The following is a 17,488-nucleotide window of genomic DNA, read 5'->3' as shown; positions in this document are numbered from 1 at the left end:
AGATGTCTAATGAGCCCTGAGGATGGGAAGGAATAAACAGGGACATCTCTCACCATTAAGTTTAAAAAATTTAAATTCTATACAAGCTTGTGTAGTGTAATCTTCTTATCAGAATCAATTCCTTTAAAAAACTTGCTGGGCAATTCCATCAGAAACAAAGGATATTTCTTCTCTCTTTGAAAATAATTTCTAGGGGCGCCTGGGTGACTCAGATAGTTAAGGGTCCTGGGATCGAGCCCTGCATCGGGCTCCCTGCTTAGCAGGGAGCCTGCTTCTCCCTCTCCTTCTACTGCTCCCCCTGCTTGTGCTCCCTCACTCTCTCTGTCAAATAAATAAATAAAATCATTAAAAAGTAATAATTTCTAAAATTCAATTTCATCATATCAAATATCTAATTCTATCAAATATTCATTTTATAAAAAGAGAAACTTGTACTCAGAGAACTGAATGAAGAAAATAATATCAAAAAGCTACAGACTAGGTATAATATGCTAATTAATGGTAGATCAGAATTCATCACATCCATGTTTTATATAGTGAACACATGAGTACCAAAACCAGCTTGAGGTCCCAGAGTAATTGTATAATTCATATTCATTCTAATGAAAATGAAAACCCTCAGAACTCTCCGGGAAAAAAAAAAATCTAAAACAGCAAAAAACAGCTCTCAAATGAAATAAACATACTTAGAAGAGAATATTAACCATATTACTTTCAACTCAATTGCTTATAAACTATTACATATTACCAAATGGTTTGTTCAAATAGATTTTTCTAATTAAGTGGAAAATGTATCTGTCACTTCAGTTATGAACAAATTTACTATTTTCTGATAATTAAATATTTTCGGAACTATAATAGAACTGATGGCTATGCTGGGCCCATAACAACATTCTGGGAGGCCTATTCTTCCTTGTGTCTCACTAAGGCTCGCTTAAGTCACAGCAGCTCTTAGCCTCGATACCATCACCTCCTCTATGAAGCTTTTACACTCCCAGGTGGCTTCCCCGGGCTGCTGTGATCAACTATATAGTTCAGCAGAAATCATTAGGACACAGGCAGCCTGTTGGTAAAAGACTGACAGTGTTCACTTTTCAACACTTAAATCCATGTTCAATTACAAGACATTCTCAGAGAAAGATCAACTTGGGCACAAGGAAGGCTGTGCTCTCCATCGTATCATCAAGCTCTCTGAAGTAGGAACACTGTTTTACCTAGATTTCCCCCCTTCCTTGGTCCTTTGGTCTGAAATAATTTTCCAGTCTTTTTGCCATGTGCAGATGACAAGCAATGAATCAAACATCAGTGACTCACAAGTATGACTGTTTCTCAGGTTTCCATAGGTATGTGTCTTAATATTTAGCAAGTTTTCTCCAATTTATTTATAATCTGCAATTTTTAGCTCATAATTAATGAAAATCACAAGATCATATCCAATGGCATTATAAAATCTCATCCACCTAACAAGGAATCTACCCGTAATTTGGAAATCCAAAAAAGTGAGGACATTATAAACTTTTTCCTTTCAATTTACTGAAACACTTATTCACCCCAAAAATTCATGGAAGCTTACTAGGAGATCCAAACAAAAGTAAACACAACAGTGCCTGGACCATTTCAGTGCCTGGAGACAGACATAAACGTTATAAAGAATGGTGAGAGAGGAGGCGATAATGAAGGCAGCAGGGACGTCCCCCTCTTTCAAAAATGGGAACTAGGAAAGGTCTCCTGAGGGAGAGGATGTGACCGGATACATGAAAGATAAGAAGGAACCAAATCTGTGATTTGGGAGGGACAGCAAGCCAGACAGAGGTGACAGTAAGCCAGAGGCTTGTAGGGAGGGGAAGTGTGAACTGACAGAAAGATCTAGCACAAAGAGACACACACACACACACAGTCAGGACTGTGGAAAGAGGAGTTGAAGAGCAAGTCCTAAGACTGAGAAGGGACAGCAGACAGAGGAGAGGTGACGATGTCAGCCTTCGAGAGGCCTGGGAAGCTTCTCCCACATCTGAGGAGGGAGGTCTGTAAAGGGGGGGGGGGCACACAAGGATACTACTAATCCTGCTTCTATTTTCTCAGAGGGCTGTGATGTTCAATCACAGGAGAGCCAGTTAATGGAGAATTAAAGGGATTACCAAAGGGAGGAAGAGACATTATGCTTCTCAAAGGGTTTACCTTGATTCCAATTGATACTGACATGACAATTTTTATCTTATAATTTGGGAACTACAGTAATGCAGAAAAGAAAATTGCTCAGTTTTCTAATCTTATGAAGTTTAATTTACCAAAAATAAAAATATTTCAAAAGTTGTATGTGCTTACCATGGAGGAGTATAAATAACACAAAACATGGAATGAAACCTGAAAGCCCACCCTAACCTCCCCTCCCATACCATCAGGGGTATGTTATAGAAACTATGTTTCTTTTCAGAACTTTCATTTCTTTAGAATTTGTCACATATTAAAGAAAGCTCACAACAGCCTTTTTTCAGGCACATGAGCAGAGAAAAAAAAATGGATCACAGATTTACAACAGACCCAGTGAAAATACTATGGGGCACAAACCTCAGTGGGGGGAAGAAGAACATAAAACCATTGGGCAAAATGGTTTAGCACTTAAAACAGCCCATTTTTCAGGACCATTTCAGATCCATGCTGAAGGTAGCTGGAAAAAGCCTGTGTAGGGCTGATTTAAAAAAAAAAAGAAAGAAAGAAAGACGTACCTACCTAGATCATAACATTCCAAAATTAAAAATGGCTTTTGAGCGATTCCATTTGTAGTGGTTTCAGGAAATGGGCAGTGAAAACAACATACTGTAAGCTGAAAATGTTAATGTAATTTCTTAGCCAGTATTTTTTAAAGAATAGCACTTCCACTGTTCACCAAACACAGAAATAAAGAACAAATTTTCAAAAAGCAAATGACATACAGATTGGTGGGAATAAAGAGAGAGGATAAAGCGTGCATTCTTTTCATCGTCATAGTTAATCGCACAGCTCACAACAAAAATCTTCAAGACTGCCCCTGCGATGAAAATATGAAAAGACACCTGAGGGTCATAGCAAAAAATGAAAATGTATCTTTATCCACAGTGCATGCTCTAAACATCTGGTTCTAGCAGCTGTATTCACAGGCAAGAAAATCATCAGCTAACAGATTCCGCATGAAGGTTAATCCACATACCACCAAAGGTTTTTCACTGGGTAGAATTTCTCTCTCACTTCCTGCTGCTTGCGGGCTTTTAGCTCCATAGGCCAAACAAGCAATAAATAGGGCCAGTAATAAAGGGCCAGGAGAATTGATGAGGACACCCCAAACTGCACAACTCGCTCCAAAAGCTGGTGAGTCAAACAGTGCCTCCTTGACTCCATTCACATCACAGAGGGACCCAGACGCTTAGCAAGTGGCCAAGCAGAAGCCCTCGTAAGACACTTAACATTCTTAAATGGTATTCTTAAGATTTAATTGCATTTAAGCCACACGTGCTTGCCAAAAACAAAAGGGAATATAAAAAATGGACACAGACACAGAGATTAACGCTAATGTCATTTTTGTGTCAGATTATGTTCTTCAGAAAAGAACCAGAGATGATTTAAAAAGATTAAATTTTATTCTAATTCTGATAAGATGCCACAGAAGCAAGAATCCAATTCTGAAAGGATGATGAGGGCCATTAGATGTACACCAGGAAAGAAAATGAACCAGCCCAGCATACTAAATGGCATTTCCAATATGCAAGGAGAAAATAATATGTAAGAAAATAAAAGAGGTCCTCCATACTAGAGAAAGTTGTTGAGGTGTCACCAGTAAGTCTGTTCTTACCTAAACTAAAGAGAGGGGAGAAAGTGGCATCCAACAAGTGTCTCCAATACACTAGAAACTGGATCTGCATTTTACGTATTCTAGATCACTTAATCCTCACAAAGTCAGTACCTGCCAAATGGGTGTTATTTTCCCCATTTTGTACACAGTGAAAATGAAGTTTGTAGAGTTTATACCACCTAGATAAGGCCACACAAATGGTGCGTTATGGGTCAGACAAAAGGACCCACTCATGGGAGGGGCAGGTTTCCAGTTTACACACACTCTGCAGGCTCACGGTGTCTTTTTGCCACTAAATGTAAGGAAGGGTAAAATGCTGCTTGTCGCTCTGAACAAAGAGCCTCCAAAGTGGCCCTGTTGTGGCTGGCAAGGCTCCTCAGGAAATTAACGTGTCCTTCTCAGAAGAATGTCTACCAGGGTCCCGGTGCTCTAGTCCCCTTCTTCTGCCTGATGCTTCCTGTCCACAGTTCTTTGATAATAAAAGTAGAAAACGTGCAGGGCTGATGGAAAATAATACGGCACATACATACAGGATGCTTCCACTGTGCTTGAAAACACAAATAATTTTAAGACATGTATTACAATAATCATCTTGTTATTAAAGCACAACAAAATCTATTGGCATTAATATATCCAGGTGACATGAAAACTCTTTTCAAAGGTTGTTTTGGTTCTTTTTTTAATGTTATTGTGAATATAAAAGGTTTCTGCTTAAAGAAAATCTCTGGCATTTTATAATGAAAACTAAATTTAATTCTAAAACAATCTTCATGTTTTTAGTTTCTATATTTGCTGTTGAAGTAAACACAATGATGTCTGCTTCTGCCCAAGTTCTGCAGAAGTTTGCCAATCAGGAAATAATATGAATAAATTCTATTCCTTTTAACAGAAAACTGTAGAATTTTAGAATTTGGAGGCAGAGGGCTTTGATTATTTTTATCCAGATAACCCTAGCAGTGATTTGGTTTCTCAGTGTTTAGGGGCTAAAGAAGTAAAGCATAAACAAACACACACATTCCAGGTACCATTTGGCAGCACCAGAACCTAACCCTATGTCCCATTAATGAGGCAGATGCCATGAGGCCCTGCCTCTGCCCACATCAGAATTTCTATAGCCCTTCCATGTTTGAACAAGATGACCCCATAGTCAGTTCACTGACTGGTCTGCAGCTGTTGTAATTAGACTGCTAAGGAAGCCATCTCCTAACTTTGTAATTTAAAAAGTCTGATCATTTCATATTCGGAAACCGACTACTTACATCATCTGGATGGTTCTAGGTGTCAGTGAAATGAGCTGGGGTTTTGTTTTATTTTGTTTTTCCATTTAGGAAAGGCTCTTAAACATTTGGGAAAGGAAAAGGATCTCCCCATGTGCAGGCAGGTCAGAGGAAAAACCAATTTCGATGAGAGGTATGGAAGCAGGACCCGATCATCCCAGACACCCATCATCCTATCACTCCAAGGTAAAACAGGCAACACCCATTACCACAATAACTTATCGCCTGGCTTGATTATTCTTTTTTAAACCATTCCCATATAAAATCTGGATCAGCTTAAAAATGTTTCTTCACTACAGTATGTTTAACACATCCAAAATAGTCTCTAATTTTTAAAATTTATTATTGCCCTAGATGTTCAAAGATTTGGACTTAATCAAATTATAATGAAATGCAAAAATGAAACCGTCATAGAATTTCACCTTTTCTCATTGTGTATCATGTAAATAGTTACAAAGCATAAATATTTTCAAAAGTTTAAAAAGCATCAGAATAAGCCGTCAATGTAGCAGAATTCTTTTTTAAGAATAGGACAAATGAAAAAAATTTATTCTCAAGCATTATTTTATTTCAATATGACTTCTATTGAGAAGCACCTGGCTGGCTCAGTCCGTAGAGCCTGAGACTCTTGATCTTGGGGTTGTGAGTTCAAGCCCCACACTGAGTATAGAGCTTACTTAATAATTAATTAATTAAAATTTAAAAATAGAAAAAAGTATGCTTTCTATTTAACGTTCAGCTATCTTCTACTTCTAATATCTAGGACTTGACTCGGGCTAACGTAAAAACAGACACTATGCCTGTATTAGCCATCTTCATCTCAGAAGGAATAAATATCAAAAGTCAGGAATGTTCTCCACATGAAAAAACTTGAAGCAGAAGCATCATGACTGTAGACAGTGACAAAAGTTCACAAAATAAGAAGAAAAGGCACTGTCATTGTTCCTTATACTCATGGCTGTGAGACAACACTGAATGTTGGGGACCAGAAGGCCAAGGGACAAAGGTGAGACGCGCACATCCATTGTCACACGTGAACTGGATCATCAGCAAACATTTAAGGTAGTTTTCCTCACAGTTTGCCTCCCCAGTATAATCTGCCAATTAGACAAAGTTTTTGCTTGATGGAAAAAAAAAAAAAGCCCTAAAACATAGATTTTTCTCTAAAGGTCAGGGCAGTCATTCCCCTATAACAGAGCTTAAGTGGCGGCTGGAATGTGCCTTGCACCTCCTGGATATTTCTGTTAATTGGCTTCAGGCCTGTTCACCAAGTCAAGGTAGTGAAAATGGCAGGCTCCCAATTAGCTTAAATTTCCCTGAAGGTCCCTCTACTTTCAGGCCTTCAATTCCTCCAATAACATATTGTAAAGTTCCTGCCTCCTTTTGTGGAATTTATTAGTTGCAATAAACTGTAGGGATATAAGAACAAAGTCAGCTTATGATCTATTACCTGCCAATATTAAATTATAGGCTACACAGAGTCAGGGAAATGGTAATGGTTAAAAGGAGTTCAGATTTCTTAAAGCATTGCCACACGTCAAAACTAAGCCTTTTGTTGATTTTTGTTGTTGTTGTTTCTTGGGTCTCAGAGTCAGAATTTCAGAAGCATGAAAACTTTTTCAAGGCAATACCACAGCAACCCATTTAGTATTGGATTCTTTGTGCTTCCTCTAAGAGCTCACAAGAAAAGGATGCTCTTTGAAAGATACATAGTCCTCTACCTTCTGAGAGGAACCTGATGTAGGATTCAGCTACAGGCTATTCTGAGCAAGAATTAGTCACTGAAAAGCAAGACGTCTATTTCTGGAAATCACGATGAGCTTGAGTCCAAGTGCTTGCTGGTACAAAGTTCTAATAAAATACATCCCCTACCTTTGATTATATGAGTGCGTACCTTACGAATATTCTAAAAGAGGGAAAGATTCAATATCCCCTTATAGGGGATCAACACCACAAAAAGTGAAAGCCACCTTCAGCTACCAGAGGTGCCTACTAGCTCAACACTTTAACACGCTCTCTTGTGCTTTTTATTCCTACTGTTTATTCCCACCGGCAAAACTGATCTGGTCAGAATTGCCTTCAAAAAATCAGATAATGAGATGAGCAATCTAGTAGGAAACAGAGCAAAAACAAAACCACTGAAGACATATAAAATCTAGAACTCTGTTGACCTCTTCAGTCCAGATGGCGTAACTCATGGAAGGCAGTTCTACCCTGGTGATCCCAAATTGTAAAGGCAGGGGGGTGATTTTTGTTTTTTACCATATAAAACATTATTTTTATCTATGCGATGCTCATCTCTTATTATATTTTTAATGGCAAAAACTAAGGAGGAAAAAAGCCCACAGAAGAGACATTTGGCTATTAAAGTCAGATGACTCATGGGAAACAGTTAAAAGAATAAATGCACCATTAAATGAGACTCTCTGGACTAGATTTACAGTATGTCTAGCATAACCTCTTTGTCTTCTTCTGCCCAAACAATTGTGCCTACTTTTAGGCAAAGTTTTAATACAGATTTTGTGTTGTTTTTGCTATTCTTGTCTAATTAAATAGATTTCAGTTTGGTTAATTATCCTGCTGATGTGAAATCATCAAATTCAGTGAATGGATCATCATTTTTTAAATTTAAGCCAAGGAAGAAGATGTTTTCAGGCTCAGGAATCAATTAACTGATGCCATTTACATTAGACTACATAGACTAAGGAAGTACTTATTTTTTAAAACCTGCTTATCAAGGAACAAATGCTTCAAATAACTTCAACAGAAGCAAATCAAGGTTGAGTCTTTTGGGAAGAAAAAAAAGTATGTGGCTTCCCAGTGCAACTCCTTTTGTGTAAAAAGAAACTATTTTATACCAAAATTACAAAGAAAAACTATATTACCTCCTTAAAAACACATCTACAACCACAACAGTTAAAAAAAAAAAAGTGTATTTTTAGAATACAACTAAATATATCCTACTTTAGAAACTCTGGACTGCCAATTTTCTCCCCTAATCTTGTAATAACAATAATCATATTTAGCACAGTTAGCTAACCATACCTCCTTTCTTGCTTTATGGGAACCCTGACTGTATTCAGTGATGAGCAGCTGTGTTTAGGGAAGACAATCCGCCACACCCACACCCCCAGCTCCAGGAGATCAAGCTCAACGAGTCCCAACCAACAGCTCCCTTTTTTTAGAAACTGGTGTGCAAGTCATACAATGCTAGGCAACACAACGTGAAGGGCACCTATTTGGGGAGGGGGGAGGGGCTTGTGGGAAAGGTTTGTCTGCTTTCAAAAAGAGCCACGCAGAAGATAAAGGCACTGTTCCTCTTCCATACAAGGACGTGATGTCTGAGGCTCTGACACGCTGGAGCACACAGACATGGAGGCCCTTTGTCGGGCTCCCAGCAAATGGAGGACCTGGATCCTCAGTGAGGTCCGCTGGGTTGTGGACTACACCACCAATCATCCCTTCCTCCAGATTTCTTGTTAAATGAATAAGGAGTATCGTCTTCTTAGGCAATCTAGAATTTCTGTTCTTGGCTGCCAACTTTTTTTCTAACAAATATATTAAGACACACAGTTTTCCTGGGTACCAGGCATGATTCTAATAAGCCCTTGGTAGGTATTCTATCACTGGATGCAGCAACTGTAGGAGCAGGTTCTATGATTATACTCGTTTGATAAACGAGTAAACTGAAGTATGGACAAAGTAGCCACATGCCCAAGTCTCATTTATGGTGGATAGCTGGTAACCAGCCAGTCTGACTACAGGCCCATGCTAAACTAATCCTTTAAAATATTTAGCTCAAAATGGTAATGAAATAATAACACCAATGAGTTTAAAATCTGTATTTTGAGAAAATAATGTTTTTCCTAAGTAGGACTTCCATGGTTTTTTAATTATTTAAAATTATTTCCATCACACAATGCTTCTAATGTATTCTAACATTTATGATATGATAAAAATCAGTACGTTTGTGATACCGTACATGGTATCAAAGGCAAACTGTCCCTTTTTTATTGTTTCATATTCCAACACCCCCACACACAAAATTATTTTAGGAGGCTTATGCTATAAAACACAGACTAAGATGAATTAAAAGTAAAACATTTAGGACTTCTTTCCACTGGCATCATTAATCTAAATTGAAAAACAACTATTCCACTATCTAGGCAATAATTAATAATTTTAGAAATTACAAAACAGAAAACAAAACATTCTTAGTATTCACTAGCCTTCAATTTTAAATGAACTTTTTTAAGAAAATAAGTGACAAAGTAAGGAGGTAAGTGTGTTTTTAATACAAAAACTGTTTAAAACAATAAAGAAAACCCTAGAATTTCCACTAAAAAGAAAATACTGTGACTAACAAGAAACAATTCAGACTTTAAACAACAACACTGAAAGAACTTGTTTTTTATGTGTCACAACTAACCGGATAAATTCTTAGTTTTCATGTGGTGACGGCTTCTCCAGCAGCGACATAAGAAATTTGTAAACAGCTGCTTTTCCCAGGACACAAACCAGTTACTTACACTGAGTGGTAAACGATTCTGATTTCACGAATGGTAGATGGCCAACCCTGCAGAGTAAACTGAGCACCTCTAAAAACTTACAAACCTCAAATAGTTCCCTGACATTTATGAAAGGGAAAGTCCCCAAACCCAATGAAATCATCGAAATTCTGAAATAACACTATAGCATGTATTTCTCCTATAGAGTGAAGTCAGGTAAGATAGAACATTTTAATTTGCCTCTTCAGGTCCTTTGACTTACTGCTTATCAATAAAGAGAAGAACCTATAAAGTGGTCTTGAAAGTCTACTCAAGCCGTACTATTCACTGCCAAATGTCTATGCCTCAGCAACGTAACAAATTCGGAAGTCATGATACTCCAGGATCCACAGCAAATATTCATAACCGCTTAGGAGAAATCTTTGATCCAGGAACACCACAGAAATAGTTTATACTCATATTAGACAAACTCTGACAGAGAGCCTGGTACTTACCTGAAGTTTGTTAGAATAATTTACCTTTAATCATCACAGTGATGGAGGGAAACATCTTTCAGGGTATAGGCTAGGAAGTTACACCAATGACATGTGTAGAAAGATTCATTTATGTTACCTGTTCTTGCTTCTCCAGCCACCTATCCACCATTGGGTGACTGGCACTCAGAGATGAGCGAGCATTGTCTCTCTGAAATTGGTGAGACCAGTTACTAGCATCCCGTGGAAGGCTTCTATAGTTTTCATCTTTCTATTCAAAAAGAAACAAAAAGGTGTCTTGTAAAAAACCAGACTTTGCAAATTAACGATGCATTTGGTCTTCCAAAAGTAGCAGAAAAGTGATTCTGCATACTTAAAATATTTTTCCCAAACCTACACAAAATAGCTGATTGAGGACATTTCACCCAGATTAGACCTCATGAATGCAGTCATCCGTCTAGGGTTAAGGGAGTGTAATGACTAGAGCAGGGAAGGCAGCCACATATATACGCGCACAGGAGACAAAACCATTTTCCCTGCACTCCCTCCCAAATCAATCTCCCCAGGCCAATTACATGCACTAGAAAATGAAAAGTATTTCTCTACAAGACTGTTGATATCTCTCAATCATGGAATTTCCTCTTCTTTCTAGTCTTATAATAATATTGTGAGATATTTTCTATAATTCACCAAAAATGTAAAATAAGAAAGATGAATGAATTTGCTCTTTATTTAGATCTCTGTAGTTGTGTGACTTTGGGCAAGAGACTTAAGATTCTCTAGACTGTTCTGTTAGCTACTTTACGAGCTAGTTGTATGCATTAATTCAAATATCAACTGAAAGGAAAAATTAATTTATCCCAATACATGGTACATAATAGATACATAACTGCTCATCCCAAGGTGCTTATGGCAAGTGAAGTCTTTACATAAAAACCTAGTTAGCTAATAAATATTTACTTAATATGTCCCAAAGTAGACACCCGGGTGGCTCAGCTGGTTAAGTGTCTGCCTTAGGTCATGATCCCAGGGTCCTGAGATCGACTCCTGCTGTTGGGCTCCCTGCTCAGCGGGGAGTCTGCTTCTCCCTCCACCCCTCCTCCTACTCATTCTCTCAATCTCTCTCTCTCTTTCAAACAAATAAATAAAATCTTAAAAAAAAAAAAATGTCCCAAAGCAACCAAATGCTACTGGATATTTCTTTGAAATAATAACTTATAATAATCTGCTTTGGCTTCTGGGCTGCAAAACCTAATTTCAGGGGCACCTGCGCAGCTCAGTCATTAAGCGTCTGCCTTCAGCTCAGACCATTATCCCAGGGTCCTGGGATCAAACCCCGCAACAGGCTCCATGCTCTGCGGGAAGCCTGCTTCTCCCTCTCCCACTCCCCCTGCTTGTGTTCCCTCTCTCGCTGTCTCTCTCTCTGTCAAATAAATAAATAGAATCTTTAAAAAATAAAACCTAATTTCAATGTCCTAAAGAGAAATGAGGAAGGTAGGATAAGGCAGAGAAGTCAAACATTTTAGTTCAACATGTAAATCTAAATATCTCCTACAAGAACAAATTTAAAATGTTAACCACTTCGGCCCACTTACATCAGCGCCCCACTTTAAGTGAAGGACCAAAATATTCTCCTTAATAACTCTGTTAAGGATGATCTGGCTGTATACATTATACACATGACTGTTTCTTATTCCTCATGACTTAAACCATATGAGCAGCAAATACATAGACACGAAAAAGTATAATGTAACAGGTTTGCACTGTACAGACCTTAGCAATAGACCAAGATACAGTTTTCTGCTCCTTCATGAATTCCATCAGAGAAAAAAGCTTCAAAATGAATTGACAGTCCGGAACCTATGCCAATATTGTGGTGTACAAAAAAATCTTTTTAAATCTATAAATATTTACCAGTATAAACTTCAGTATGAAACTTTAAAAAGTTTTCTTTTTAATATACCTAGATAAGAAACTAAAACCTCTAAAGAATTAAACATTAGCAGCAAGTACTTTTACTAGAAAACCTCTGTACATGTCTGGTTACTGCAGCTCAAGAAAGCTATAACACAGCATGTAACTGCGAGCACAAGGAAAACACTGTAGGATTACGATGCTGCTCCACACCCAGGAATCAGGGACTGACCTTGCTTGCAGGAACATGGAAATGGTAAAATAAGCAAAGGACACAGGCAAAGTCTAAGGAAAAGAATAAAGCAACTTTAGAAACCGAAGCTCACTGTATCTCAAAATACTAGGAGCTCTGCCTTAAAACCCGCGCGTGATAACTTGAGAACAAAGCAAAGTTAGCTGACTTAATGCCAAGAAATTCAAGTAAGTCATAAGGGGTAGATAAATGTATTACTGAGAGAATATTAAATATCCACGAAGGGAGGAAGGATTGGGAGTGCAGAGAAACACAAGTAGAATTTTTGTATCAAGGATCTTGGGGCTGCTACCATTGGCTAAGGACCCAGCTTCTCTATTCATTTTCCACCATTAGAGGTGATTACTACATCAACTCTTTACTTTGAAAATGAATAATTAAACACAAAGTATTAAAAATCTATTCTGCCTTTTCAGGAGAACTGTATTTCAGGGAAACCAACAGTGCCAGTCGATGAGGGGAAGCTTGTCTTTTCAGAAGAATGCCACGTAATGCAAACAGAATAATGAATAGATTTAGAAAACTCACCGCATGCAGCTCCTAAAGAAATAACTCCTTCAGGCAAAGACTAGAATCAATGGATTCTATAACTGTTAGATGAAGAGTTGATAGTGAGCTGGATGTTCACATAGTGACAAAATACCACTTGCAAAAAGGGAAAAGTAGATCTTTAAAATGAAGAGACCAAATGACACAAAATGCTCATTTTCCTTGGTGTCTAGAATCCAGGATGTGACTGGTACTTTCTTTTGATTCCTTCTGAATCTCCACCATTATTTTTCTTTCCTGAAATGGCCCTTATTAGCTCTGTCTATGGCTTGCTCACTCCTGTCTCCTTAGCCAAGCTCAAAAAGTGTATCATTTCAAAACCTCCCTCCTGACAACTTCCAGGCATAGGTCATCAACACTAAACTTTTCCTGAATTCATGATCTAAATTTCCAACCAGCCATCCCAAAGATAACTCCAAATCAACAGATCCAAAATGAAACTCACTTTCTCCATCAATCCTGGCACCCCTCTGAAAAATGTTCATCATGCTCTTCACCTCTTTTGACTCATGTCTCATCTGAAACTAGTACAGCAACTTTCGAACTGGAGGCTGGCCCCAGCCTTAACCTCTCCAACAGTGCTCTCCGCCACTTCCCACAGAGGACTGTTCTACAATGTACGCTGAAAGCACATCACCCATGGGACAGACACTGCAGGTAGCCCAGAGGAAACTGCACACAATCACGCTTGCTGTGCCACATGCCTCTTCACCTTCACTTATGCTCTTTCAGAGCCTAGACTCCAATAACATTTCTTCTGTAAGATCACTTACCATTTTTCAACACCCAATGCAATCCCTACTTTCTCTAAGAAGGATTCCCGGCCTTTCAATAAACATCAGAATGTCATGCTTCTTATTACCACTATATTCTAATTTTACTTCTAATTTCAGTTCTAACTTATAATTTAGTTAATTTTTAAAATTGCTATTTCCACTATTACATCGAAACCAAGGCAGAAGATCACCATTCACCTTTAAACTCAAGCACTTAGCTCAATGGCCTATACCAATATGGAGGGCTTTTACTTCAATATGTGTTGTATTTCCCATTTTTACATGGTTCAGAATCCCAGAATTTTCAAAGAACACTTCTATAAGTTGTTTTAAAAATTAAAAAGGGAATGCTTTCAAAAGGCATCACTATAAACATCAGTGAAACGCATTTTCACTGAAATATGATTGTACGTTTAGATTTATACTACAAGATGTATAACTGTTATATGCCTATTTCAATTCAATGTCACACCTACAGTATACAATGTCTGTGGATAATGTAATTACTTCCAATTGCATCTAAAAAGCAGTGTGACATTTCTCCAATTACATCAATTATGACATGTAATTCATGTTTCAGGCCACCACAAAATAATCATATTAAAGGAGATAAGGGCTAAAGATTTAAAAAAAAAAATCTGTCCTTTTGAATTCCACCCAAAAAATTCAATTTTATATTTGTAGAATCAACTTTGAGTAGTTAATAGATAAGAAAAATAAAATCGATATTAACCCCTCATAACAAAAAAATTTTCCTAATTCAATATTGTTATGGTAATGTCAATAATGAATTCATACATTAATTTATAATGTATGAGAAGCCCAGCTGAAGTAACCTTAGTCATTATCAAGAAAGTGAAGAATTTCTAAAATATATTATTAATCACTATGCAATATATGCTTTACTTTGTTGATAGCATCATGCAGGTACTACTAGCATTTCACTCATGTTCTCCCTCACAATCCTGAGCTTGATCCAAAGTTCAGACAAAGACTGTAGTCCTATAAAGTTGTGATTCTGTATTTATAATGTTAGTATAACAACAAATACTATAACATGCAATATGATTTCTCCTTCACAATATATGCTTGGATATTCATGATTTCCAGTTGAAATGTATACAGTACATATTATTTTCAGCTTAAAAATATTCATTTCAGTGTAAATGATTTTAAAAACATAGTAGTCTTAAATGTAGTGATCTGAAGGGGCACCTGAACCCCAATATTTATAGCAGCAATGTCCACAATAGTCAAACTACAGAAAGAGCCCAGATGTCCATCAACAGATGAATGGATAAAGAAGATGGGGGGGGGTGTAATGGAATACTACTAAGCCATCAAAAAATGAAATCTTCCCATTTGTAATGTCATGGATGGAACTGGAGGTCATTACGCCAAACGAAGTCAGTCAATCAGATAAAGACAATTATATGATCTCACTCATAGGTGGAATTTAAGAAACAAAACAGAGGATCATAGGGAAAGAGAGGAAAAAATAAAACAAGACGAAATCAGAGAGAGAGGGAGATAAACCATAAGAGAATCTTAATCATAGGAAACAAACTGAGGGTTGCTGGAGGTGAGGGAGGGGGGGGGATGAGGTAACTGGTTGACAGACATTAAGGAGGGCACCTGATGTAATGAGCACTGGGTATTATATAAGACTGAGGAATCAATGACCTCTGCCTCTGAAACCAATAATACATCATATGTTAATTAACTGAATTTAAATGAAAAAAAAATTCTTTAAAAAAAATAAATGCCATATCATCTAGCAAACTCTACTACATTATAAGCTTTGGAGAAAGGACCATCTTTCTATCCCTATGATGCCCAGCACAGAGCCTTTCACAAAGTAGGTACCCAACAAATATTTAATGTACTTAATAGAAGAATGAGAAGTTAATGAGAGGCCATAATAATAAACAAAAAAAGAATCCTTCAAAAAAAAAAGTTCTCATTATTAACCTTGCATTGACGCTGAAATATCTGAACGTCCAAAAGATCTGATGAGCATTTCTCAAAATATTCCCAAACTCACTGATCTGATTAGCAATGAATCTAAACTTACTACCTACATGAACTTTGCATAGGAGTGAGTGCCTGATAGTACATATTGATAAACATACTGCTTTTTTCTTCCAAATTATATATGTTAAAGTACTTGATTTTTGAAAAGAATTTTCTCTTAGCTCATTTGTGAGTTTGCATTCCTATGTTCCCATTTTTTAAATAAAAGTTAAAAAAAATTTTTAAAAAAGTATGAAGGCATGGAATGCAATACATAATGCTGTCATTTGTTTCTGAAGGAAAAAAGAGTTTGTAACTAATAAAGTCCTTAGATGGATAAATAACAACAAGAACAAAAAAAAAACACGGTAGTCTTAATATGTCTATGCAAGATTATCTACATTTTTAATGGATCAGACTATTGTCAGCTACAAAAAAAGTCAACATTTTTAAGTTAAATATATTTGCAAAACCTATATTTTCTAACCTAAAGAAAAAAATCAAACCAACAAAAATCTTTGCCATTAATATTTTTGCAACAAGTTAGAGCTGTATTTATTTTTAAAAATTTGAGAATGTGACTTTAAATCTATTTTATTCTATGATCAAATTAATGCCTCCATTCTGTATATTGGTAAACTTCAAGGTAAAAACAGAAATCTTGGGGCGCCTGGGTGGCTCAGTCAGTTAAGCAGCTGCCTTCAGCTTGGGTCATGATCCTGGGGTCTTGGGATCGAGCCCCATGTCTGGCTCCCTGCTCAGCGGAGAGCCTGCTTCTCCCTCTCCCTCTGCCTGCCACTCGGCCTACTTGTGTTCTCTATCTCCCTGTCAAATAAATAAATAAAATCTTAAAAAAAAAAAACAACAGAAATCTTTTTCTTTAGACTTACAAAAATCTGTCATTAGTACCAATATGCAAAATCCTAATGATTATTAAATTTGCTAGTGACAAGAAATAATCTATTATAGTAAAGCCATTACTACTTTAACAATTTTTATTGGAAAAATACCATAAGGAATTACTCTCCTTTTTTTTAATTACAATTTTAATCCTTCACTCATGAGGCTGTCCCAAACAGCCATTCAGCTTTGCTATCCTTCTTGCCAGAAAAAAACAGATGTTCCTGCTGTGATCAGGGATTTTCCTTATCATCTAAATGTACTGCCATATCATCAGGTGTCAAAAAGCCACCCAGGCTGAGAAATGCATATTAATTTGCTGCTCCCTGGTAGCAGTACCCTAGTTATGCAGTAAATCTCTTTCAGGATAGGGAAAGTAATGTCCTCTCTCCCCCATCACCCCTCCCCAAGCCAATTACAATTCAATAAAAAGAAACCACACAGAAGCCACCCAGTGCCTTGGGATAGAAGCTTATTCCTGGCATACTAAGCTGCAACTCCAAGGCTTTATCTCTCAGAAACAGCTACTTAGCTGATGGTCAGATTCCTTGGCAAGCCTACATCCCTATGCTGCAGAAATAAAGGAATATTTCATCAACATTACAGAAGTACCAGATATTTCTATGTTAGCATAAGAAACCCAACTATGGTTCTACTTCCTTTTTTTTTAAGATTTTTTATTTATTTATTTGAGAGAGAGAGAGAGAGAGCACATGAAAGGGGGAGGGTCAGAGGGAGAAGCAGACTCCCCGCCGAGCAGGGAGCCCGACACGGGACTTGATCCCGGAACTCCAGGATCATGACCTGAGCCGAAGGCAGTCGCCTAACCAACTGAGCCACTCAGGTGCCCCGGGTCTACTTTTTTTAATGCAAAAATTCCAAACACCTTTTGAAAGACCATTAGGAATTGTGTTATATTTTGACATACTGAACGTTCAATGCATATAAATTTAACTTTTGTACCCTCTATGCATCCTATGGTTTCTAATATTCCCATGC

At 37.4% G+C, this 17,488-nt stretch overlaps 1 protein-coding gene across 10 annotated transcripts in view; it reads right to left on the bottom strand.

Moving 5' to 3' along the window:
* The window catches only part of PARD3 (par-3 family cell polarity regulator), a 644,288-nt gene that overhangs the window by 310,934 nt on the left and 315,866 nt on the right, over window positions 1-17,488 (bottom strand). For all 10 annotated transcript variants that reach the window (XM_073885517.1, XM_073885521.1, XM_073885518.1 and 7 more), the window contains exon 5: window positions 10,224-10,355. In XM_073885517.1, coding sequence (XP_073741618.1) covers window positions 10,224-10,355 — 132 coding nt within the window. The remainder of the gene's footprint in view (window positions 1-10,223; window positions 10,356-17,488) is intronic.

The sequence above is a fragment of the Callorhinus ursinus genome, unplaced genomic scaffold (genome assembly GCF_003265705.2).
Source record: "Callorhinus ursinus isolate GAN/ISIS: 27379988/994484 unplaced genomic scaffold, GSC_fseal_2.0 scaffold62, whole genome shotgun sequence".
Classification (NCBI taxonomy): Eukaryota; Metazoa; Chordata; class Mammalia; order Carnivora; family Otariidae; genus Callorhinus; species Callorhinus ursinus.
This window is presented reverse-complemented; position numbering and strand designations above follow the sequence as displayed.